The sequence below is a fragment of the Ceratotherium simum genome, chromosome 3 (genome assembly GCF_057802395.1).
Source record: "Ceratotherium simum simum isolate JZ-2026a chromosome 3, ASM5780239v1, whole genome shotgun sequence".
Lineage (NCBI taxonomy): Eukaryota > Metazoa > Chordata > Mammalia > Perissodactyla > Rhinocerotidae > Ceratotherium > Ceratotherium simum.
This window is the reverse complement of record NC_141902.1, coordinates 58,298,563-58,324,192: the sequence shown is the minus strand read 5'-3', so window position 1 is coordinate 58,324,192 and position 25,630 is coordinate 58,298,563. Positions and strand designations below refer to the sequence as shown.

Genomic DNA, 25,630 nt, shown 5'->3' with positions numbered 1-25,630 from the left:
GACTAGGAGGAAAGACTGCCAGATCCTACATGCAGTTCTAACCTCTGCAGGGATCTGGGATGTGAATTCTAATTAAGTAATTCAGGCCTTTGTAGAAGCCACTGTAACTGAAAAGGAAGTAATGTGTATTGAAGGATCATTGTGTATTGAGAGGGACATGATGACAAAGAACAAAGGAATACCCTGGGGCTTGTTGATTTTTCTGGTAGGAATTTGTCTGTAATCTCAGACTCTAAGGTTTAGACAAAGCTACAGGTAATTTCCAATACATTTCCTACTATTATAATATTAATTTCACCTGTTGTCTAAATTCTTTAATTCTAAAACACAAAGTAGTTGTTGATTCTGTTCAAGTACTGAGTAGCCTATGTTCCGAAAGTTCAAGAATAATTAATTGGAGAGAATCAATGCCCTGCGTATGCTTTCAGGGTTGTCTTTCAAGTGAGCATTTAACAAAATACATCCCAAAGCCAGCTCATCTGATCATGTTTTATGCATGGTATTCGGAGAGTGAAAATCACTCCACAGGTGTATTGTTAGTAATTAGAAGATAGGCATAGGGATAGAAAATAGTTAAAAGCTCCTATTCCAGAGTTATGCTCACTGTGTGCCAGAGAGGTACCCTTAGCACATTTGGCATATTTTTTAAGGAACTCGGAGACTGTACAGGTCTCGGGAAGACGTTTTATTAATTTGTTTCTTTTAATGTGTGTATGTATATACAATTCACCCAGTTTTTTCTTTAGTTTCACACCATCCTAAAAACGTAGAAAAGTCCTGTAAATAAATTGTTTGCTTTCTTTTCTCCCATTTCATAGAATTGTTTTAGTTATGCAGAGAGAGTTCATGCCTGTGGCATTAAAGGAAAGTTCTCTTTATTTTGATTTGCATCAAAAAGTCCGCTTCAGGGTCGGCCCTGTGGCTTGGTGGTTAAGTGCGCGCGCTGCGATGCTGGCAGCCCGGGTTCGGATCCCGGGTGCGCATCGAGGCGCCACTTCTCTGTCCATCCTGAGGCCGAGTCCCACATACAGCAACTAGAAGGGTGTGCAGCTATGACATACAACTATCTACTGGGGATTTGGGGGCAAAAAAAAAAAAAAGTCCGCTTCATTTCAGGTTTCACTTCCAGGATTCAAACGTTATGGATTTAACCTTGTGGTAACTTTTGAAGAAATGTTGGAATTTGCTGTCTTTCCTGAGTTTTCCTTTCTAAGCAGGCCCATTTCCCTAGTTCAGAATCTTAGCACCCACACATGGGGCAACCCAGGAAAGAGCCCTGGCACCGCCCACCTGGGGCGGGTACGAGTCACAAGCTTCTGTAAGTTGATGGACGGGTCATCTCTGCGCCAAACCTCGCAGCTGTCATCACTAGACACTGGCGATTGGTTGCGGGGGAACGGCGCGGAGCCAATGGGAGCGGCGACCCGGGAGAGACCTTGGAGCGCGCGGGAAAGAGACCAATTTAAATTGTGGCGGGAGATTCGTTTTTGGGTCCTTGTCGCGTTAAACACCCTCGGCTGGAAAGTCAATTGGTTGCTCTCATCTTCTCGCGTTTGAACATGGTGCGGACTAAAGCAAACAGTATCCCAGGCACCTACAGAAAAGGTGAGACAGTCGTGCACGGTAGCGGAGGGCAGGGGGTTCCCCGGACAGCCCAGCCGCCGGGCGGGAGAGGCTGGCGCTGTCCATGGCCTTGTTCGCCACACTGGTTCAGCCGGCCAGGAAGCCGCGGCCCGGCCCCTTAACCAGAGGAAGAAGCGGCGGGGACAGGGGAGGGTTATCCTGTTCTGGATCGCGAGGCTCTCCTCTCCAAGCGCCTGGGACCGGGACTGTGGTGAGAATGTGGATACTAGACTCGGTGTCGGAACTTTACTGCCCCCTTCTTCTAAACGCCCTCCTTTGCCTCTCTCCGCAGTGGTGGCTTCTCGAGCCCCCAGGAAGGTGCTTGGTTCCTCCACCTCTGCCACTAATTCCACGTCGCTTTCGTCGAGGAAAGGTAAAAAGCGCCTCTGCAAGCTCCTGGAGGAACCCTCCCAAAGGGGATCAGGCTTGGCGCCACAGTTCTCCTGACCTGCGAACCCCCTGACCCACCGTGGAATTTATTTTCCTGAGATCCTCACGCCCGAATTTCTTCCTTCCCCTTAATATAATGAGGGGGCCTTGGCCTCTTGGCGAGCTCGGGTAGAAGTGTGGGTCGCACGGAAAGGAAATTCAAGCCTAGGGTTTAGGGACAGATACAGTTTATCTTCACACCTATTTTTCTTTTCTGGTTTAGCGTTTTTATTTTTCTTAATATTGACAGATAGCTTTTTATTGTAGGAGGCTATTTAAGCGCCCCTTTACTAGATTAAGAATTAGGACGATAGTTGACAGTGCTAATCACGTTATCTTCTTAGTGTAAATGTTTTTGTTTTCATTTCTGCATATTTTTCTTTTTCTTTCCTTCCTTCCTATCTTCTTTCCCTTTCTCTTTCTTTCTTTCCTTCCTTTCTTCTTTTTTTTTTTTTGTTTTGGAGTGTGGCGTCGGTGTGTGTTTTCCAATTTTGCAGCTCCTGATTCTGCCTTTAGGACATTAGGAGGGAAAAACCGGGTCAGGGAAATAGCTTCACACTGCTCCTTCTGTGCAAGGAGAGGTTGAGAAAATACCGTGCCAACTGGTCCCTCATTTCTTTCAGAAGGAAATCCAGCAGTTAGGAAGATTAATTCCACAAGGTCTAATTAAGAACATACAGGGGAACACTGTTAAGGACTTCATGGGTTTTTAAGTTAACTCAAACTTCCCTCTATATAAAACATTTTATTAGAAAATATTTACTATTTCAATCTCTTTAGATAAAAAGGAACAGCAGTTAAAAAATTCTGAAAGTAGATGAATTTATTGGGAATATCTTATACCCTATACCGATAGACTAAATTCCAATTAGGGCCACATCCCATTGTCTGGTCTACTGTTGAATCACCAGAGCCAATTGAATAGATCCTTTATTGTGTGTGTGAGGAAGATTGGCTCTGAGCTAACATCTGTTGCCAATCCTCCTCTTTCTGCTGAGGAAGTCTGGCTCTGAGCTAACATCTGTGCCCATCTTCCTCCATTTTGTATATGCGACAACGCCACACATCGCTTGATGAGAGATGCATCAATCCGCCTGCCGGGGGATTTGAACCTGCAAACCCTGGCCACCCAAGTGGCCTGCTCGAACTTAACCGCTATGCCACTGGGCCGGCCCTTTTATTTATTTATTTTTTAATCCTTAGTGAACATGTGTTGGACAAATGCATCATTAAGGCATTTACAGATCTCTATTTTTTATTGATGTTTTAATAGTTTATAACGTTGTGAAATTTTGGGTTGTACATTTTTGTTTGTCCATCACCATATATATGTCTCCCTTCACCCCTTGTGCCCACCCCCTACCCCCGTTGCCCCTGGTAACCACAATATAGTTTTCTCTGTCCATGTGTTGGTTTATATTCCACATATGAGTGAGAATAGATCTCTATTTTTAATCAATAACCAACTGTATGAAATTGGAAATATCCTCATTTTAAAGATGAAGAAATTTAAGCTCAGGTTACATACCTTGGTAAAGGTCACACAACTAAATCAGCAGAGCTGGGTTTGAATCCTATGCTGAACTCTCTGTTGCTGCTATACACTTTCTAGTAGTGAAAGCATTCCCATAAGTTTCCTTCAGGAAAATTATGAACCAAAGGATCATTATTTTTTAAAGGCTATTTGTACTTTTTAAAAAGTACAAGCAATATAACTTCAGACAGTATACATGGGAGCAACTTTTATGTTTTCTTTAACTGCTAGAGTTTGTGACAAATGTGTTTAAAGCAACAGATATATGTAGTAACTTAATAATTTCCTCCTCTTGGTGTTCTAATCATTACTTTATAAAGGGGCAGGAACTTTCCCTCAATTTTTCCTTTATATTACTGTTTTAAAATAATCAGGAATTGGATTTACCTTGTGAACTGAAAAGGAGCCAAGTGCTTTGAAAAGTGGAACCTATTTTTGTGGAAACTTTCACATTACTGTACGTATACTTGTTTTGCCTTCTATATGTGCTTTAAATGACCTTATTAAGTAAAAGTTTGGCAGTCTATACTACCTGGTGCTACATTATATTAGGAAAAAGTATGTCAAACTTTAGTATGATAGTACATAAGACTATTTGAATAGCTCTGCTTGTCGACAAAGTATGAAAAATATTTTCCAGTTGTAAAAATTTAGTTAATGCTATTTTTCTAGGCTAAAGGATAACTATAATAAAGTATTACACATTATTATATATAATGTATAGTAATGTACTATTGACTGAATACAGCTTTATCATGTCACATTTTGTAATTCTTTATTTTAAGATGGATGTAATACCATCTAATACCCTTTAGATTTGATGTTAAAGAATTGTTTCCCTTTAAGGAATGGCGACTAGATTCTTAGTTCTTATTTAGTTCCATCTGTTTATATTTTATAGCTGAAAATAAGTATGCAGGAGGGAATCCAGTTTGTGTGCGCCCAACTCCCAAGTGGCAAAAAGGAATTGGAGAATTCTTCAGGCTGTCCCCTAGAGTTTCTGAGAAAGAGAATCGGATTCCTGAAGAGGCAGGAAGCAGTGGCTTAGGAAAAGCAAAGAGAAAGTAAGTTTTTATACTCTGGAATGTAAAGAAAATACTTGTATTCTTGAAAATAAAAGACAATAGAATATTGAGTAATTTTAAGGTTTCTCCTTGAGCAGATAAGAAAATACAAACCAGAGGTTTTTTAAACTTGTGCTAATCTTATTATGTCACCCCCAAATTACAAACATCAGTGAAAGGTATTATTTTTACTCATTCCAGTCACTCAAAGAGGATCAGTTCCCATTTAGATGATAAATGCTACATTATTAACCATGAACTTCCTGTCTTTATTCTTTAATTTTTACTGTCTATTTTCTATAGTCTTTTTTTTCCAAAAAGTAGTTTCCATGTTGGGTTATCTAGCTTGAATTCCATTAACCCCGTCCCTCAAAAAAACTAATAGTTCAACCTCCACAACAAATGTATAACCGATGTAGAAAAGTTGTAAAGTACAGAAATCCCCATCACTTAGAAACAATCAAAACTAACACCATGGTGTATTTTCTTTACAACTTCTCTATAAATACGTAAGAATATTTCAAAACAAAACTAGGTAAAGATAAAACTGCACACATACAGAGTTCAATCTGCCAACTTTTTAAGAAAAATCATGCTTTTTAAGCTTCTAATGTCAGTAAAATGCTTATGATAAATGTTAAGCAAAAATTCTGGATACAAAAGTACAATCTTTATTGTGTAAAAGACATGTATATAAATATGCCAGATGTCTGTATAAAATATACCAAATATCAATAGTAATTATCTCTGGGTAAAAATCTCTCCTCATACTCACTCAGTGTTACCAACTTGCAACAACAAACGTACTTTTAAGAATCAGGAGGGGGCTGGCTTGGTGGCACAGTGGTTAAGTTCGTGGCACTCTGTTTTAGCGGACCAGGTTCCCAGGTTTGGATCCAGGCGCAGACCTACACCACTCATCAAGCCATGCTGTGGTGGCATCCCACATGCAAAATAGAGGAAGATGGGTTAGCTCAGGGCCACTCTTCCTCAAGCAAAAAGAGGAAGATTGGCAACTGGCCCTGAGCTAACACCAGTTGCCAGTCTTCCTCACACACAAACAAAACCCCACACAAAGAATCAGGAAAAAAATGTCACTTACAATAATGCCCAAGACAATACAAACCTGCTTTTTTTTTTCTTTTTTATAGATTTATAAGTAATATGGTCCAGGTTCTCTAAACAACTTTGAAATATTTTGTTTCGAAAGCAAATTATTTGATGGGGGGGCCAGGAGTGGTGAGCACAGGTGGGCGGGTACTGCCATGTTACTGCCATTATGATGCCTCCTGATTTAAGACCCTGCTAGCTACCTCCCCTGCACCAGCTAGAGGCCTTTGACCTTCCAGTGTGCCAAGCAGAGGGCCTGACCCAATGCACAGTGACCAACAGGGCAAGGAGATGGTGGCTAGCCACAGTATGTGGTTGCTGCTTCTGGTCCTGCTTCTACCCACATCGATTTATTCACTCGTTCCTTTAACCAGCACACCAGAGCAAACGTTGGAAACCACAACAGTCAGCTGTGCCGCGCAATTAACAGCAAGTCTCTTTGTGCTCTTTGCCCTTCTACATCTCTACTGTTAAGAGACTTAGGTCAAGAAACATCTACAGTTCACCAATCCATATTTTAAAGCCCAATCCATATGGCATCTAGAAGATCAGTGTGGCAAGGAAAAAAAGGTCTTCATCAAATCTACTAATTACTAATCCATTAACACAGAAAACGTTGCGAGTCTCAAATTGGACTGGTTTAAAGAGCATCTGAAGGATTTGAATGCCAATATTAAATCTTCTGGAGTTTCATGTACAAGACTGAAGAGAGAGACAACATCGAAAATTAATGATGTGATGTGAAAAATAATGATGTAAGCGTAGCTTAAGAAATACGGACACTAGGGCCGGCCTGGTGGCTTAGCGGTTAAGTGCACGCACTCTGCTGCTGGCGGCCCGGGTTTCGGATCCCTGGCGCGCACCTACGCACTGCTTGCCCAGCCATGCTGAGGCCGCGTCCCACATACAGCAACTAGAAGGATGTGCAACTATGACATACAACTATCTACTGGGGCTTTGGGGAAATAAAAAAGGAGGAGGATTGGCAATAGATGTTAGCTCAGAGCCGGTCTTCCTCAGCAAAAGGAGGAGGATTAGCACAGATGTTAGCTCAGGGCTGATCTCCCTCACACACACAAAAAAATATGGACACTTAAAACTCTGCCTTGAAAATGAGAATAATTTCACCTTGATCTAGAGAAAAAGGATGAGCTGTGGAATGGAGATACAGTTTTCAATTTGGTTCCTTAAATCTAGAAGGCCATAAAATGATTAGGTAATATTAAAAGCTTCCATGATTCTATTTAGATGTATGTTGGAAGGAACCACCAGGTGTTACTGTAAATCCTCTGTGTATTGTTTCAGCAGTCCTAATTTAATGCTGATATACTCTACATAAAGTTTTACATTGTTAAGGTTTCACTGTTTTCTTGGGAACTTAACGCTTTGGATATGGCATTGCATTTGACTTAATGTAGTAACTGACATGTGTCAGGGCAATGATCGATTGGAATCTACTACAAATCCAAGCATTGAATAATTCTTGCATTTACACTTAAAAGTCAAATGACAGGTATTTCCTATCACACATTCCTATCCAACACGAGTGCCAGATTCATTTAGCTAACTTGGATCACTTAACTTGATTCCAAGATTAGAAGTGCATCGATTTCAACCAATCTTAAAATACTGCTTTTTATTTCTGCATATGCTGAATAATTTTTGCAACCTAAAAACTGATCTGTTTTGAAGGCAAATGTATGAAAGAGGCAAAAATAATGTATATTAAGTATTTGGGAAGTGAAGACTGGAAACTTGCCTGCATTAAATTCACAACACTTTTGTGCTTATTCTGTAAATATTAAAAAAAAACTTTATGAATAAGAATAGCTACATTTAGAACACTTTCTATATCAGTAAATATTTTTAGATAGTTATAACCTGTCCTAAACCTAAGTGGACTTGATTTTGGAAAGCAAAACTTTTACAACTGCCTTGATGTACAGAAACCTTTTTAGAAATAGACGTTCCATGAAATCTTTGGCTCACAAATCTTTATGTTCACACACTGATGCTTAGATGTTACAGTATCCAATATGGCCATAGTACTCTTAATAAGTCTTAAGCCAATATTTGCCATCTTTAGAAACTCACACAGGAACAACCAGATCCAACAGATCTCAAGCTATTTGAGATCTATGTGTGTGAATGAACACTGTACATCTGTTTTGGATTGCACATTGTGTTTGGAATTGATTTGCACTGAAACAAACTAAATAAAAATAAATGGCCAAAAGACCAATTAATACAAAGTATTTGACATATAAAATGATGTTTATGCATATTCAATACTATTCATAAGGTCATTTAGCAAATGGTTATTGAGTGCCTACTATCCATCTTATGAGATATTTAAAAGGAATGTCAAACTCTGGAGCAGTAACTAAATTTTAGATTTTGTTGCTATATCACTATTATGATTTCTGGTCTCCATAAAAAACACCCAAGGGGATATATTTTGGATAGAGCCATTTAATAGACTTGCTTTCATGATCCTACAGGTCTCTTTTAGTTCTCTCTCATTGTCTGGCACCATTCTTCCTTGTTCTTTCTCTTTCTAATATGAATAAGCTAATAGTTGATATTAGCTCTAGGATATATTACAGTCCTCTTGAATTATTTGTGACTTCCGTTAAGGAAACAAAATATTTGGCAATATAGCCAAATATGGCTATACCATTGATCATCATAGCAATAAAACCTATATTACAGGCTTTCCATCATATGGAAAAGATTACACATATATTCTCATAAAGAACTTTGATCCATGGTATAATAAAATCTGTGACATAAAACTAGGTAATAGAGGTTTATATTATTCCTTTTGGTCCCTCTGTTAGATTCGTCTTTGTTTAAGAGACTTGTAATTACTCCTTTATTGATAGTAAATCTATTGATTTATTTATGTCCTTATAAACTGAGAGTTTACTACTTACTATCAATAATAAATCTTACTATCAATAGTAAATCTATAGTAATAGATCACTTACTATAGATTAGGGAGATTATAGCAGAAATCTTTCTTATAAACTGAGAGTTTACTACTTACTATCAATAATAAATCTTACTATCAATAGTAAATCTATAGTAAGTGATCTATTACTATATTTACAAGATTTATTATTATATTATTATTATATTATAATGTTTATAATAATATTATTATATAATATTATTATAAACTGATTATTTTAGAATAGATCTCACAATGCTTCATTAGCTCTAAAAAAAAATTCAGATTTATGAGTAAGTTTTTAATTGACTTTTTGTCTGTAAAAAGTGTAATGAGTACAAAATGGCTTTGGGATAATGTAAATTATTTTTCAAAAGGGATGACTACTATATGCCAACTTAAACAATTTTGGGGTTTTTCTAATCAGGTAATACATTTGTATAATTCATTCATAATACATTCATTGTGTAATACAGTCTATGTTTTTTCTGCTCAGGTGGATTGGTTAATTTTTTTGCTTTTTTTTTTGGTGAGGAAGATTAGCCCTGAGCTAGCATCCATTGCCAATCTTCCTCTTTTTGCTGAGGAAGATTGGCCCTGGGCTAACATCCATGACTATCTTCCTCTACTTTATTATGTGGGACTCCTGCCACAGCATGGCTTGATAACTGGTACATAGGTCCGCACCCAGGATCTGAACCTGCAAACCCTGGGCTGCCGAAGCGGAGCGCACGAACTTAACCACTATGCCACTGGGCCAGCTCCCTAATTGTTTTGCTTTTTATTATCACAAAGTTCTTGCTGAAGGATTATACTCTGTTTATCAATCCACTTAACATGTTGAAAGAAGATGCAATAGAAATAGAGATTCCCCTATTAATAAAAAGGCAACATATTCTAAAGGAGAAACACTGTTTCAGCAAATTAACAGGCAAAATAAATTGTTAAAAATTTTGTTGCTCTAGTAATTTGTAGGTGGTGTCAATTAACGGAGTTTAATTTTTTCTCATTTCTAGTCACTTGACCACCGCACTGTTAATTAATGTTCCTGATTTATACAAGTTTGTAACTATTTTTGGTTTGTTTTTTAAACAGTTGATACTAGAGTGACTATTGAAGTTCTCTATTCTTTCCACAGAGCATGTCCTTTGCCACCTGATGACACAGATGACGAAAAAGAATAGAACTTTCTTATTCATCCTTGACTAGTGTCTCCTGTTTACTCTGGTATTCTAGGATGTAAATTTGCATAAATGTATTTGTTCCAATTAGCTTTGTTCAATAGACATTTAATTTAAAAAATGAGGCTTACATTTAGTTATTCAAAAGCAAGTAATTATGATATTGGTGAGTTTGTAAGATTAACTATGGTTACTTGGCTTGGTACTCAATATAATGCAGTATTTGGTTTCTTTTACCTGTTATTAAGCTTCTTGTTCTTGCTAACAACAAATCATTGCATGGTGTTCTAATTATGAATCTGCTGTATTTGAGATTTGTTTAGATCTTTGTACTGCTGCCATTTTTATTGGCATTTGATTATTGGAATGGTGCCATATTTTTGTTCCTTTGCTTTGCTTTAAAAAGCAGAGTTAGATTTTTGCACATTAAAAAGATTCAGTATTAATTAAACTGAACCCATACCCTTTTTAAGAAAGGGGACCAATGATGCAATGTTGAAAAAATTTGGATGACTATCTATCTTCTCCTTAGAAAAATTTAAGGGCAATTTGATCCTGATGGTTTAAACGGTTGATAAAGCTTCTAACAACAACAAAAATACAAAATACTAGCATAGAATCAGGCAGGAAGATTCCATAAACCACATTAAAAGAGAGGAATTTTCCTAGAATATGCATTTGATTCAGTATCATAAAATATTACGCTTTGTGCTGATACTTTTAAAGTTGGAAATCAATAAAACATGAAAAGCAAATCATGCCATAAACCCAGAGCTATGTCCAAAGTCCTTGGAGCTACCATTATATTTTTCAAGATAACTAGGGGTATAATTGAAGAGGTGGGTATAATATTGCTTGGTAATTGATCTTGCTTCCTCATCACACTTTTTGCTCACTGACATCCTGTCGTCAAAATCAACCATCTTTTAACAGTCATGTTTTTCTGAAGTTTGTTTTTAATAAATGAATATTTACTTATTTTCAAAATAGACTATCCATTTGTGTGCTTCCTAAGATTATATCCTACTAGATATTTCTATTTTATTTCTTCTCAATACAAATCAGTGCATTGACCTGATTTTATCAGCTTCCAAACTGAGTCCTAATGATTGTAGATTATATTTTTTCCTTTGTCTTTTAGAGGTGGATATCAAACAAAATGTTACTGAATTTCAAGCAGAGTTTTTATCCTAAGTAGCTCCTTGATAATTAGGCTTCTTATTAAAGAGTAGCTCAAACCAACTCTATTAAAGTCAAGCTCTGCTGGGTTGAAAGCTGCTTTGCTATTTTTCATTGACAGAATTTTTGGTGGTGTGTCCAATGAAGTCTAATTTTGATATGTAATTGTTTCTAAAAAATTTGACCTAAGGAACCTACTGGTTTCCAATATACAATATTTGATAGTATCTCACTTTTATCAGGCAGAGTCCCATGTAATCCGCTTCCTTGCCAAAGCTTTTTTAAAATGTAGATTGGCAATTGAGCCTCTTCTGAACATGAGGGAAGTACAGATTCTTTGTTTCCACTGAAACTGAATCCAAAAATAAAATTTATACATTAAAAAGATAATTAAACTAAGTTTGTAATTTTATACCCTTCTTCACAAAGTTAATCTTGTTTTCCTCTTTGAATAGATTATTCAAATTATTAATGCTAGTGTCAAATTACTGACAATTTTTTGACATTAATCATTTTTAAACAATGATTAAAACTACTTTTCTGGAATTTTTGAATGCTAGAACATTGTGAGGATCATATGTATTTTGTGTTTACATAGTTTCACAATGGAAGAGCAATACTATGGTGAAAATTATAAAGTGTGCTCCAAGAGTTATTTATAAGATGACAAATGCTTATCATTTTTTTAAAAAGCAGAAACTGCTTTTCTGCACCTTTCCCATATATGTATAGACACCGCTTACAAATCTAACTGTACTTAGAATCTTCCAGGCTAACTCACTTTTGGAAAAATTGAAGGTTCAGTTGGGCCTTGGTCCAATTAACATTGTTACAATGGTTGAGGATAGAATCCTTTGAGGATAGCATATGGAGGTAAGAGAGATCCTCACTGAATCAAAATTAGGAGGAATGTTAGAAGTCATCTTGTTCAACCCAAGCCAGTTACAGCTGTTCATTAGGCAGACTGTTTTATTAGTTAGCTACTCTAATTGTGAAAAATGTTATGAGTTAAAAATTTGAATTTTTCTAACTCCTCTCCTCCTATTCTTGGTTATGTCCTTGAAATAACACAGAACAAAGTATTCCTTCCACATGACGACCTTCAAGTATTTAAAGGTAACTGTTACATTTTTCGCCTTCTCTTCCTAAGACTAAACATTCCATTGTTTATGTCACATGTGTCCTAAGTGAATTTCTCTAAGCCGCTTTTGTAAGGGGTTGTCTTTTGTGCTGTATATTGCTTAGGCACATAAATGGTAAATGTGGCTACATTTCTTCTAACTGATCTCAAGTATTCACTAATTGTTAGGCTCTAGTTTTGTTATCTTTTATATTTGAAGATGCCAATGGAACTCTAAGATTATTTGAATATTAGTTACTCAGGAATATCTGAATATTAATTATTGAGTTACAGAGTGTTAGGTTTTCCAAAAGTAAACATTAGATACCCTAGAAACATTAGATACCATTCTTTCTTACCTAATTACAAGGGGCAATAAAAAAATTGAAAAAAGCTTTCAACAGACTGGGAAAAAAGGCTGGAGGTCCTATATTGATCTACAGAATGAAGGTACTGTACTGACTTTGTAGGCTATTTGAGATCTAGCCTAGATCTGAGAGTATTGTTCTAGTTACAGTTCATATTAGGAATATGGATTCCTATAGTATCGCTCACAAAATCCTAAAAGTGTAGTTAAACCTGCATAGCTAGTTTTAGTTGTGGATTGTGCTATACATCTTTAGAGGTCTCCAAGCAATAAATATGTTGAAAATGAAAGAATTATAGAGGTCATGTGACCATTTAAGAGTCAAGACAGTTATTCATACACCTATACAAAAGTGACTGAAGAATAATTTTTTAAAAACTGTAGGAAGAGAGGATCTAAATGAATGCTGTTTTAAGTCATATTTCTTTAGGCGATGGGAAAAATAAATGATGCATAGGACTTGGTATTTCTATGTTGGATTAAACTATCACATTTAATCTTAACTATTAATTTTACCCAACAAACGTTTCTTTCTATAAAATACATTTACCATAATCATGTTTGAAATTTTTTAGAGACATCTAAGTCCACCATAGTTTTAGATAAGTCATTGCTAATTGGGCTCAGTTTTATTTCTTTTTTTTTTTTTTTAAGATTTTATTTATTTATTTTTCCCCCAAAGCCCCAGTAGATAGTTGTCTGTCATAGCTGCACATTCTTCTAGTTGCTGTATGTGGGACGCGGCCTCAGCATGGCCGGAGAAGCGGTGCGTTGGTGCATGCCCAGGATCCGAACCCGGGCCGCCAGCAGCGGAGCTCGCGCACCTAAGCGCTAAGCCACGGGGCTGGCCCTCAGTTTTATTTCTCTAATTTAAAACTTTTTGATATTCAAACCTGTTAGCAATTGAAATACCAAGCTAAATTTTGTCATAGTAACAGGTTTATCACTAGTCACTTACAGCCAGTTTTTTTTTGTGTATGTGCCTGTGTTGGTGAGGAAGATTGGCCCTGAGCTAACGTCTGTTGCCAATCTTCCTCTTTTTGCTTGAGGAAGATTGGCCCTGAGCTAAGATTTGTGCCAGTCTTCCTCTATCTTGTATACGGGACACCACCACACTATGGCTTGACAAGTGGTGTGTAGGTCTGCCCCCGGGGTCCGAACCTGCAAACTCGGGGCCACTAAAGCGGAGCATGGGAACTTAACCACTACGCCACTGGGCCAGCCTCAGCCAGGTTTTTTAAAGAACAATTACGGGGTGTGTGCAGGTTCCATTTGAATTGTAGGCATGTATATACTCCCACATGTGTGCATGTCGATGGCAAGGGTCAGATGTTTTAGACTTAGTAAACCTACTACTGACATTTGAATCTGAAGTGATTTCCTAAAGGTTTTGCTGAACTTACTGTCCAGGGTGAATCAATTTAATGCTGTCTCATGTGTACAGGAAACCAACAGACCTGCTGTTTCTTTTAATTTACCAAAGCTCATCTCCTCTGCCCCAGCAGTCCAATATTGGTGACTAAGAGGTTATCATGACCAATAAAACTGGAGCCAGCAGTGGCAAGTACATTGGCTGCTATGGAATAGACAACAAATTCAGGAGGTACTCTTAAGCTTTACTGCTTTTAAGCAGACCTATGCAAGATAGGAAAGTCAAACCAAGATTTTTATTCATTGTTTTCTGAATGCCCAACTACATTTCTCTGACTATTTAACTGCCATCATAATACGGGTCATTTTTCTAGAGAAGATTAATTATATTGCTGATTTTTACTCTAACAAGTAGTTTTCCCAATATTTTCAAAGCCCAGATCACCCGACATAAGAATAAATTAAGTCTCTCAATAGTTTTGTTGTCCACGGTGTAGGTATGAAAGTTTATCCTGAGTGGAGGATTAAATGTTCTCCTCCTTCTCAAGCTTGATTACCGGCTTCCTTTGGCCTTTTCTCATTGCCTTTTCTTTTAAAGATTAAAATCACTCTACTTGGTTGGTTTATAGCGAATCTTTGTTTTGCCCTTCCATTTAGCTAGGTTATTTCCAGATCATACACAAACATGTGCGATCCTTACAAAAGAGAAGATGGGTGAAGACAAAACTTTTCTCACCGTTCGGTTTCAGGGGCTGTCACAGGAGAACGGAGTGCATGTAAAAGCTTTCATAACATTGAAGGAGACTTTTAAAACCCAGTTGAAACACAACTGAAAATCCACAAGAGGGAGATGCTTGCTAAACCGCCAGAAAATAACTCGCACGAGAGTCCAGAGAGAGCCTAGGAGGAGCCAATGGGTCGGCCAGGGACTCAGGGCGGGAGGGAGCAGGTGTATAGAGTGGCTGAGGCTGGGGGCTGTTGGGGCAAGTACAGCTGAAGGGAAAAGCAGGATGGGCGTCGTGACTCTGGCAGCAAAGCGTGTGCTCTGTCTGAGACCAGAAGTAGAAGGTAAGAGAGTGTCACCAAAGAGGAGAACACGCTCCCAGCTACCTCCCGATAGTCCCGGAAGAAATGAGGGTGGTTGTCTTTGAAGGCACTTCCGCTTAGCAACTCCACGCGGTTGCTAAGGAGGGGCAGTAGTGGGGATGACCCGGAAGTGGTGGTGTCCATCTCTCGCTCTCTGCTTATTTAAGTTTGTCCTATCCGGAGCGCCAGAGTGCTGTGCGCCGGAACGAGGGTGGGGCCGGGGGTAGTGGTTCCGGTTCGGCTCCTGCCGCCCCTCGGCTCCTCGCCTTCCCCCCTCCCCTCCTGCACCTCTCCTGCCTCCCATTCCTGGGAAAGAGAGAAGCCGCCACTGCGGGTGGGTAGAGAAGTACTTGGAGTCTCCGGGAGGGGACTGCGCCCGCCCCATTTGAGCCCCGCAGTACGGCCGGACGAGGTACTCGCTCCGGCTTCGACGGGGTCCGAGAGGCTGGAGCTTGAGGGTGTGTGTGTGTTTGTGGGGGCAGGTGGGTGGCCCTTCTCCCAGTCTGGGAGGGGGACGCCGAGAATCTGGGTGGGGCGCAGGCCGGCGTGTGTGTCTGTGGAGGGTTGCGGGGGTGGAATGGGGGGGCTGGGGGACATCGCTGGCGGAGAGTTTCGGGTGGCCGGGTTGAGGTTGCGGAGGAGGCGTCCTCTCCGATGCAGAAGATTTTAGCCGGTGTGGACGGAGAGTTTGCCACCTGGAGGGCTCGCTCTGAAAGGGGGAGCATCCTCCGGGGCCACAAGGAGAGCATGGACCTCGGCGGGGTGGCTGGGGAATCCCATTGCCTGCTTCCTCTGCCCACCCCGCTGGGACAGAGCTGGGCTTCGAGGATTGTGGGGGTTGTGAGTAGGTTGGGCACCGCGGGGAGCCGCCCTTGGCAGAGCTAGGGCAGAAGAGTGGGTAAGGCGACCTCCCTCCACCCAACTTCCGTGCGCTTCCCCTGCTTCTTCCTTTATTGCTCTCTTGCCCCAGCGTGGTACAAGAGCGGTACCCCCTAAGTGGGCAGGCATCACAGCGTAAAAGAAAGAGGATGGAACTGGGTTTGTTGCCCCTAAATGATACTTCAGATGTTTGGAAAGTGCCAGAATGGCATATTCAACCAAGTTTCCCAGCTCGATATTAAATCTGGTATAAATTATCTTAGAAAAGTGCAATTCTGAAAAGCACCAAACTGTAGGCTAGTCCGGCATAGCCTTGTTTGGTAGATATGCGTGTTTATAAAAAATAGACTGAGGGAACCGTATAGGTAGGTATAGAGGTCTAGGTGAGACATGTTGAGGCAAGCCTTTTCCAGCCTCTTTCTTACCTGCCAGTAAGCTTGCCCTAGTTTAAATGAAGCAGAAGGATCCTCTTCTTTTATATTTCAATCAGTGACTGAATTATAGGTACTGTGTGGTGATAGATGTCTCAGAATAGATATGTGAGTGTTCAGAGAGACAAGATTCTCTTCTTTTGAGCCTGTCTCTTAATCCTTTAAGGAGATAATTGTGGTCAAGTGGAAGTATTGGCTTTGAGGTAGGTAAATCTGGGATTGAACTCAGACTGCTACTGGCTAGTTGTTGACCTTGGGCAAGTCGTGGAACCTACCAGAGATTCAGTTTCTTCATAAGTAAAATGAGTTAAAATTCTTACTAGTGTTCTAAGGGGGGTAATGTATTTAAATAACAACCCACTTTTAATGGAAGCACTTTCTTGTTGAAAGATGAATTATTATCATTAATCTTACACAGTCAGGGTAGCCCAGTTTTGTGGAATGAGGTATGAGATAAGGGAACTGGATCATAATATTCCAAAACATATGTGTACAACAGGACTTTCAGTGGCTTCTAGAAATTGGTCATAAGTAGCATGAAATTCAGTCATCAGTGGTTTCTTTAAACTTTTAAAAATAAAGCAGAATACATGCATTTATCGAAATAAGCAATAGTGTTTCAAAGGTTTTTCTCAGATTTGTGGTGTGTGTAGTATGGATTGATAAGAAAAACATTTAAAAAGTAACGTATGTTAGTCTTAAGTAACATCACATGTCTTTGAAGAGAAGTAAAATTTGGGCATAAAATAGAAAGTAATTGTAATTTTAAGATTAAAATCAACATCAGTATTGTGAGTCATCTTAAATATCGTTCAACTATAGCAAAACTTACAGATAAAATGAAAACGGAATGGTTTTCTGCCTTTAAATCATTTATGATGAGAATATAGAAATAAATCTCAGAAACACGAAGTTTTTAATATTCATTTTGTAGATTTAAAATGATAGTTATATGTAGCCTATTATATGTCAGATTTTCAGCTAATATAGTTTGCTTTTTGATGTAACTTGTAGTTAGTAATTTTTAATTTTTAAATGTACTTTATACTCAAAGTATAAAAATCAAATAACCTTCTCTTATGATAGTTTTTTTATGTGAAAAGTGGGTACAAAGTTTGCAATTCAGTAGCACTTTTTAGAGAGGTTTATAGATTTTGCATGCTTTTGAGAGGAATTTTCAAATATATTTCTTCCCCATATCTCTATCTTTTAAACAGAGTTGAACTTTTTTTTTGATAAAACTCAAGTGTATCGCATGCTTCTTGAGCTAGAAATACTATTTTAAATTTTATCTGCCACTGCAGCTACATAATAGTCACCAAATAAATATTGGTCAAATTGATGAATGGATGGATATGTTTAGAATTATTTAAAAAGTCTCTATACTGTTTTTTTACAAAGAGTTGAAATTATGTTTTTGCTACATTTGTAGATTTTTTGTAAGGTTATTCAACTTTCTAAATGGCTTTTATGAGAGTGCACAGTGTTTAGTATATATATATATTAGCTTTTCCTATCCTTTCCTGGATCATTATTTTTCATCATCTTTCGAGTCTTAAAGTTGAGGCCATATTATCTTGCTTTGGTAAACCCATCAGAAGCTCCCATTTTTTTCTCTATCTTCTCATAAAAGTTTAATAAACCTTTATTTTGGTAAAAGAGATAGGATACTAGCTGTTAGAGTAAAAAGATCTATCTAAATTGGAGACTGTTAGAGATGATACTTTTCTTAATGACCTTTTCCACTCAAGCAAAGTATGTGGCCATTCCAAGGATCTTTGCAGTTGTCGGTTATGGAATTTGCTTGTCAGGAAATCTAAAAATGACTAAACCTTCCTTTAATATCCATCTCTTCGATGATCTCAGAAAGTTTTAGGAAAAGTTTTAGAATCATATAATGAACAAAGCACAGTTAATTTTATTGGTGCTGCCAAATCAGGAGTGAAAGAGTTACTGTGGAAATGTTTAGAAAATGCTAGACTGACTCAAACCAAATGAGTATTCTTCCAGAGTTTGTTTCTATTTTAAAGCATATTTCTTTTTGGAGATATGATTTGGTCTCTAATAAGGATAAATAATCACTGAATCCAGAAAAAAAGGCTGATAGCATAGACAGATTTTAATATCACCAGTCTTGATTGAAACTGCTTCAATGGCTTCAGGTAAGTGGAAGTAGATTTTCATGAAAGAACTTTAGAATTTGTGGAAGGATAGTTTTTCTCTTTTAACATCTAACTTGTCTCTACTCATTTCTGCCTAATATAGGAACTTGGAGAATCTGAGAGGAAAAAAAAAGGATGAATTTACTTTAGAACTACCATTTTAAGTTTTGTAGATTACTTATTTGGAGAGCTAAATTGGATTTTGACATTATTGGGATTGTGTTCAAGATGGACTCAGGAAAAAAAAATTAGAGAGACGCCATCTGTTTCAGATTCCTGATTCCCTCACCCCTTCATGTTTTGTGGCTTTGAATTCATCAGATTATTTTTCAAAAAAAAAATCCTCAGTAGATTTAGGTTATTTAATTTCAGCTATATCAGTGAATATGTAACTAAAAGAACTTGCATTTTTATATTGAGTTACACAGAAAGATCACAGACACTGGTCAAAAGTGATTGTTGGGGCCAACCCAGTGGTGTAGTGGTTAAGTTTGCACACTCTGCTTTGGCAGCCTGGGGTTCGTGGGTTTGGATCCCGGGCGCAGACCTATAAACCACTAATCAAGCCATGCTGTGGTGGCATCCCACATACAAAAAATAGAGGAAGGTTGGCAACAGCTGTTAGCTCAGGGCCAACCTTCCTCACCCTCCCTCGCCACCCCCCAAAAAGTGATTGTTTTCTCAAACCATCTGAGCATTAGGTAGCTTCATGAATCTTTGTCATCCTTCACTTAATAAGCCGTTCTTGTGAGTAGTGCTTACCATAGTCTGTCTGTTGGTGGAAGTTGCTAAAAACAAGGATTATGGAGATAGAGGATAAATCTTTTTTTCCTTTGATGTCACAACCAGAAGAGAAGCTTCTGCTGAGGATTTTTAATTTAGTAGTAAGTCCACTTAGACTTACTCTTTCAGTAGTGAGTTTTGTCTTACCTTGTGCCAGTTGCTACAGTGTTCGTCTAAATGGTACTATACAGTTCCTGGGGCACATACTTGTCCCTTTTCAGTTTGGATCTTAATAAATCCTGAGAACAGGCTTTTGGGTTTACTGAGCTGGAAAAGACCATAACTTGTTCAGGTTGTAGTAGTTGGCACCTAGTATGGATGAGGAAGATCCAGGCATCTTTGAGAAACTGTAAAGTAGAACTAGTGTGGTATCCCAGGAATGGCCTGAAGAGAGAGCCATCTGGATAGAAGAGAGCCATGCTTTGTCTGCAGCAGGAATGTTCTGGTGATGTAAGAAGCCAGATGGACTACCTATACTGCTGTAGTCTCTTCCTTACCCAGAAGTTCCAGTTGGGCTATGTCAGGGACTGGGATGTCATGGAATTGTTCTGCAATAATCGCTCACCCATCACAATGGAGGCATAGACATACTGGGGAAGGGGATATTTTCTTGGATTCTGCCTGAGCCAGAGAAGCTGAGTGAACAGGTAGCCGTTGCCCTTGCCATCAAAGAGGACTTGGTACAACACCTCTGGGTGCTGGGTAAGCCTGTCAAAATGCTCTTGTTTGATGTCTCCATCAAAATGCTGCAGAAATTTTCCAAAGAACAATAACATTGGACCCACATTGATTTCTGTAGTTGACACATTCTAACTCTTTAACCTAGAAAAAGGGGTGTTGAGGACTTCTGGGCCTCTGAATGAAAGTACTGTACATTACCGTACATTTATGTCCCTCTTTATAAATACACTTTAATTTGTCTGTTGGCATTAGTGAATGATGTGAAAAAGTACTAAGTTTTTTTTTTTTTTCTTGTGCTTGACTGTCCATGATAATCACTGGATCTCATTTTAGTTTTTCAGGCTAAATTGCTAATCATAGCTGAGGTCAAGCAGCTTCCCAGCTCAATTTCTTCTACATTTCCTAGGAGTCCCTCTCTGATGTAGGTGTTAGTGAGCAGGGATATGACCAATGCCGGGAAAAAGGCAAGAGGATTAAAGTTAATCAATTTTTATTTAAATTTATTTAAATTTGATTTTATTTAAAGTTAATTTTTTTTCACTTTACTAGAATTTCTGTAGTCTCAAGTACCAATATCTATTCTTTGAGATTGTGGGTATAGTTTTTTTAAAATTAAGACTTTATTTTTTTTTAACAGGTTTAGATTTACAGAATAATTGAGCAGATGGAGTTCCATATCTGTTCATTACCACATAACTCCTTTTCCCCCGTTTCCCCTATTATTAACATGTTAAATTAGTGTAGTACATCAGTTGCAATTAATGAACCAATATTGATACTTTTTTTTGTGTGTGTGTGAGGAAGATCAGCCCTGAGCTAATATCCATGCTAATCCTCCTCTTTGTGCTGAGGAAGACTGGCTCTGAGCTAACATCTATTGCCAATCCTCCTCCTTTTTTTTCCCCCAAAGCTCCGGTAGATAGTTGTATGTCATAGCTGCACATCCTTCTAGTTGCTGTATGTGGGACGCGGCCTCAGCATGGCTGGAGAAGCGGTGCGTCGGTGCACGCCCGGGATCTGAACCCGGGCTGCCAGCAGCGGAGCGCGTGCACTTAACCACTAAGCCACGGGGCCGGCCCAGATTCATATTTAACTATAGTCTATAGTTTTCATTAAGGTTCACTCTCTGTGTGGTTCAGTTCTGTGGGTTTTAACAAATGCATAATAACGTGTATCTACCATTATAGTTTCATACAGAATAGTTTTACCACCCTAAAAATGCCATGGTTTACCTATTCATCCCTCCACTCCTTCCCCTAGAATTCCTGGCAACCACTGACCTTTTTACTGTTTCTATAGTTGCATTTTCCAAAACTTTATATTGGAATTATATAGTATGTAGTCTTTTTAGATTGGTTTCTTGCACTGAGCAGTATGCATTTAAGTTTCCTGCATGTCTTTTTGTGGCTTGATAACTCATTTCTTTTTATTGCTGAATCATTTTTCGTATATGGATATACCACAGTTTGTTTCTCCCTTCACCTGTTGGAGGGCGTCTTGGTTGCTTCCATTTTTTTGGCAATTATGAATAAAGCTGCTGTAGACATGCACGTGCAGGGTTTTGTGTGGACGTAAGCTTTCACCTCCTTCTGGTAAATGCTTAGGAGTGTGATTGCTGGATCCTATGGTAAGACTATGTTTAATTTTGTAAGAAACGGCCAAACTGTCTTCCAAAGTAGTTATACCATTTTGCATTCCCATCAGCAATGAATGAATGTTCCTGTTGTTCCACATCCTTGCCAGAATTTGATATTGTCAGTTTTTTGTACCATAGCCATTGTAATAGGTGTTTTAATTTGCAATACCCTAATGACATACAATGCTGAGCACCTTTTTATGTGTTTATTTGCCATCTATAGTCATGGGTCACTTAACAGCAGGGATTCACTCTGAGAAATGTGTCATTAGGCAATTTTGTCATTGTGGGAACACTGTAGAGTGTACTGAAGGGGAGTAAAATTTGCTACCCTGAAATATGTCTCTGTAACGTGAGGATTATTTTAGGCTGATTATTTTTAAGAAACAAAAGACTCAGAGCATTTTTCTTGTTACCTCCTCTTTAACTGCCTAAAAGAATTCGGATAAAAAAACCTGTCTCAGGAAGCGAGCTATCACCTTAGCATAACATGAACTAGGTGGTAGACAGGGAGGAACCTAGAAAAGCCTATTTGTTGGGCTCCCATCTGTGTTCTGTTTCTGTGTGGCCAAACACTTGTTTTCCAGATGTTTGTTCCTTTTCACCTACCTGTGAATTGCCTTCCTTCCCTTTGAAGTCCCTGACTCTCCCCACCCCCAACATCTTCTTTTGTCTTTAGCTGAGGATGGTATTTAAGGTGAGGGTTTTAGCCATTTTGGCTAGTTACTTGGTTTTCCTGGGTTTCTCCCATGTGTACATGTTATTAAACTTTTGTTTTTCTCCTGTTAATCTGTCTCATGTCAAGTTAATTCTTAGACCATCCAGAAAAACCTGGAAGGGTAGAAGAAAATTTCTTCTCCCCTACAGTACTTACACAAACTTAGATGGTATGGCTTACTACACACCTAGGCTATATGGTACTAATCTTATGGGACTGCCATCGTATACGTGGTCTGTCATCGACTGAAACGTTGTTATGCAGCGCATGTCTGTATCTTCTTTGGTGAAGTGTCTATTTAGATCGTTTACCCATTGTTAAATTGGGTTGTTTGTTTTCTTATTGTGGAGTTTTAAGTGTTCTTTGTATATTTTGAATACAAATCTTTTATCAGATATGTTGTTTGCAAATATTTTCCTCCAATCTGTGGCTTTTCTCTTTATTCTCTTAACAGTGTCTTTCATAGAACAAAAGTTTTTAGTTGTAATAAGGTCCAACTTATCAAGTTTTTCTTTCATCACCCATACTTTTGGTGTTTTATCTAAAACCTCATTATCAAACCCAAGGCCACATAGATTTTCTCCTATGTTATCTTCAAGAATTTTTATAGTTTTGCATTTTACTGTTTTGTAATTTACATTTAAATTACATTTACATGAGTCCTAAGATCCATTTTGAGTTAATTTTTGTGTAAGATTTAAGGACTGTGTCTGTATTCATATATATATATTTTTTTTTGCAAGGAAGATTAGCCCTGAGCTAACATCCAATGCCAATCCTCCTCTTTTTGCTGAGGAAGATTAGCCCTGGGCTAACATCTGTGCTCACCTTCATCTACTTTATATGGGATGCCGCCACAGCATGGCTTGACAAGTGGTGTGTCAGTCTGAACCCGCAAACCCCAGGCCGCCGAAGTGGAGTGCGTGAACTTAACCGCTGTACCACCAGGCCGGCCCCTATATTTTTGCACGAGGATGTATAATTGTTTTGAAGAATATTTCCTATTCTAAAAATGTTAATATATTTTTTTAAAAGACTATTGTTTTAGAGCAGTTTTAGGTTCACAGCAAAATTAAGAGGAAGGTACAGAGATTTCCCATATACCCTCTGCCCCTACACATGCATAGCCTTCCCCACTATCAACATCCCCAACCAGAGTGGCACATTTATTACAATTCACGAACCTACATTGACACATCATAATCACCAACGTCCATAGTTTAACTTAGGGTTCACTCTTTGTTTTGTATATCCCGTGGGTTTGGAAAAATGTGTAGTAACATTTATCCATTATTATAATATCATACAGAGTATTTTCACTGCCCCCAAATCCTCTGTGCTCTGCCAGTTCATCCCTCTCTCCTACCCCAACCGTGGGGCATTTTTTTTTTAGAAACTAAAATGAATAAAATAATTTATGGGGGTGGTTTTGAAAAGAGATTTTCCCTACATTCTCAGATGTAATTAGAAGCAAAGTAAAGGGGCTTGAAAGGAGATCTAAATTCAGAATTTTTTTGTATGGGTTTTTTTGTTTGTTTTTTGTGAGGAAGATCAGCCTTGAGCTAACATCCATGCCAATCCTCCCCTTTTTGCTGAGGAAGACTGGCCCTGGGCTAACATCTGTGCCTATCTTCCTCCACTTTATGTGGGATGCCACCACAGCATGGCCTGACAAGCGGTGCGTCGGTGCGCACCCGGCATCTGAACCCGGGCCACCAGCAGCGGAGCACACACACTTACCTGCTACGCCACGGGGCCAGCCCCCTGAATTCAGAATTTTTGAACTATCATGAAGTTAAGGTCCTTTGCCACTTGCATTTTATTGTTGCACAGGGTTTCAGCTATACACGTTTCTTGGCTGCTCTCTCCAGTGTTTGCTTCTTCCTATTACATTTGTTGAAGACTATCCAGAAGCTTGAGCTGGCAAAGATTGAGTAGGAAGAGATGTCATGAGTACTGCTGTAGTTGCCTGATTATTTCCAATTGCTACTCAGAGTTGGTCTATCTATTCTAAAAGTAATAGAATGCTGTCCTGAGACACTATTTCTCACATAGCCTAAGTAGTAATTGTTAGCTAGAATCCTCTTTCATTTGCCTTTATAACTGTCCTGTCTTGGACTTCTGGGACACCTTCTGTTTTCCAAAATTATTTTCTTAATTAGTATTGTGACATCCAGATATTTTGGTCATCTAATGTATGATGCAAAAATTGTTTAATAATTCCATGTTTGGATTTTGTTTGCTTTTTCACCTAATTAAATATCAGCAGACACAAGGAACGATCTGTTTGTGTGAAAGCACTTAGGTTTTTCCAGAGATAGATGCTCTCCAAATCAATCAATAAGTAAGCTCACTTTATCTTTAATGGGATCCATCAGGTTAATGCTTGTGTTTCTTGAGTTTCATAGATTATGGAATCATAAAGCTAGAAAAACATGGAGATGGTCTAGACTTTCATTTTACAGCTGAGACTACCTAAGTGCAGAGAGGCTAAGTGACTTGCTCAAGATTGTGTAGCTAATGAGTCAAACTGGAACCTAGGTCTCCTGACTTCCAGTCCAGTTCTATTTCTGATATAATACACTAATGCATTCATTTTAGTTAATGAAGAAATTATAATTTTATAAGAAGTAAATTTTTCAGGAAGTTTAAATGGACTGGTAAACTACTACGGTATTAGAATTCAAATAGTTGGTTGAATTCCTAGTTAATTTCTGAAGTGTTGAGTGAGTTAGTGTGTATTTCTTTAGGTACCAGGTGTCATTGGATCTTTAAGTTAGAGAAAATTTGTTATTTTTCACATTCTAGATAGAAATTGGCTAATTCAAAAATAATGAAGATGTCATAGCCTATGTTTAGCAAGCACACATTTGGCTGCATTAAAATGAATTTTGATATAATTTTTTGCACAATGGAGATAATCTGTTAATATTTAATGTCGTAAAGCAACAGTGGAATTCTGCTTTATGTGGTAGTATATTTATAAAACTAGAGTGGAGTGTTATGTAAAAACTAAAAGTATGGATTAATCTAATATGCATCTGGTGAATTCAGGGCTTGAAGGATACACATCTGTTGAGAAAACAAATCAGAGCTATTCAGAGCTTCAGCATCTTTAAATAAGTGTGCTTTGATTCTCTGTTTTGAAACAGTCTTTAATGGGTTTAGAAAAGGCCATTTGCTCTAAGGAAGCAACTGTGAAGCCATTTATTATGCTATTAATCATTTTATTATTCTCTGTAATATTTTGATACGTTAGTATTTTCCTTTCCAATTTATTGGAGAAGGAAGGAGTTAAATGACTCACCATAACAAAATGAGTT

General features: G+C 38.3%; 2 protein-coding genes across 2 annotated transcripts in view; both read left to right on the top strand.

Moving 5' to 3' along the window:
• The first annotated feature begins 1,442 nt into the window (after positions 1–1,442).
• PCLAF (PCNA clamp associated factor) overlaps positions 1,443–25,630 on the top strand; it is a 92,415-nt gene continuing 68,227 nt past the window's right edge. The window contains exons 1-4 of the mRNA XM_004421685.3: positions 1,443–1,605; positions 1,916–1,996; positions 4,488–4,650; positions 9,852–12,189. Of these exons, the coding sequence (XP_004421742.1) occupies positions 1,560–1,605; positions 1,916–1,996; positions 4,488–4,650; positions 9,852–9,897 (336 nt within the window). The 5' untranslated portion in view covers positions 1,443–1,559 and the 3' untranslated portion in view covers positions 9,898–12,189. The remainder of the gene's footprint in view (positions 1,606–1,915; positions 1,997–4,487; positions 4,651–9,851; positions 12,190–25,630) is intronic.
• Positions 15,350–25,630, top strand: part of CSNK1G1 (casein kinase 1 gamma 1) — a 196,623-nt gene continuing 186,342 nt past the window's right edge. The window contains exon 1 of the mRNA XM_087428414.1: positions 15,350–15,429. The gene's annotated coding sequence lies outside the window, so the exon portion shown is untranslated. The remainder of the gene's footprint in view (positions 15,430–25,630) is intronic.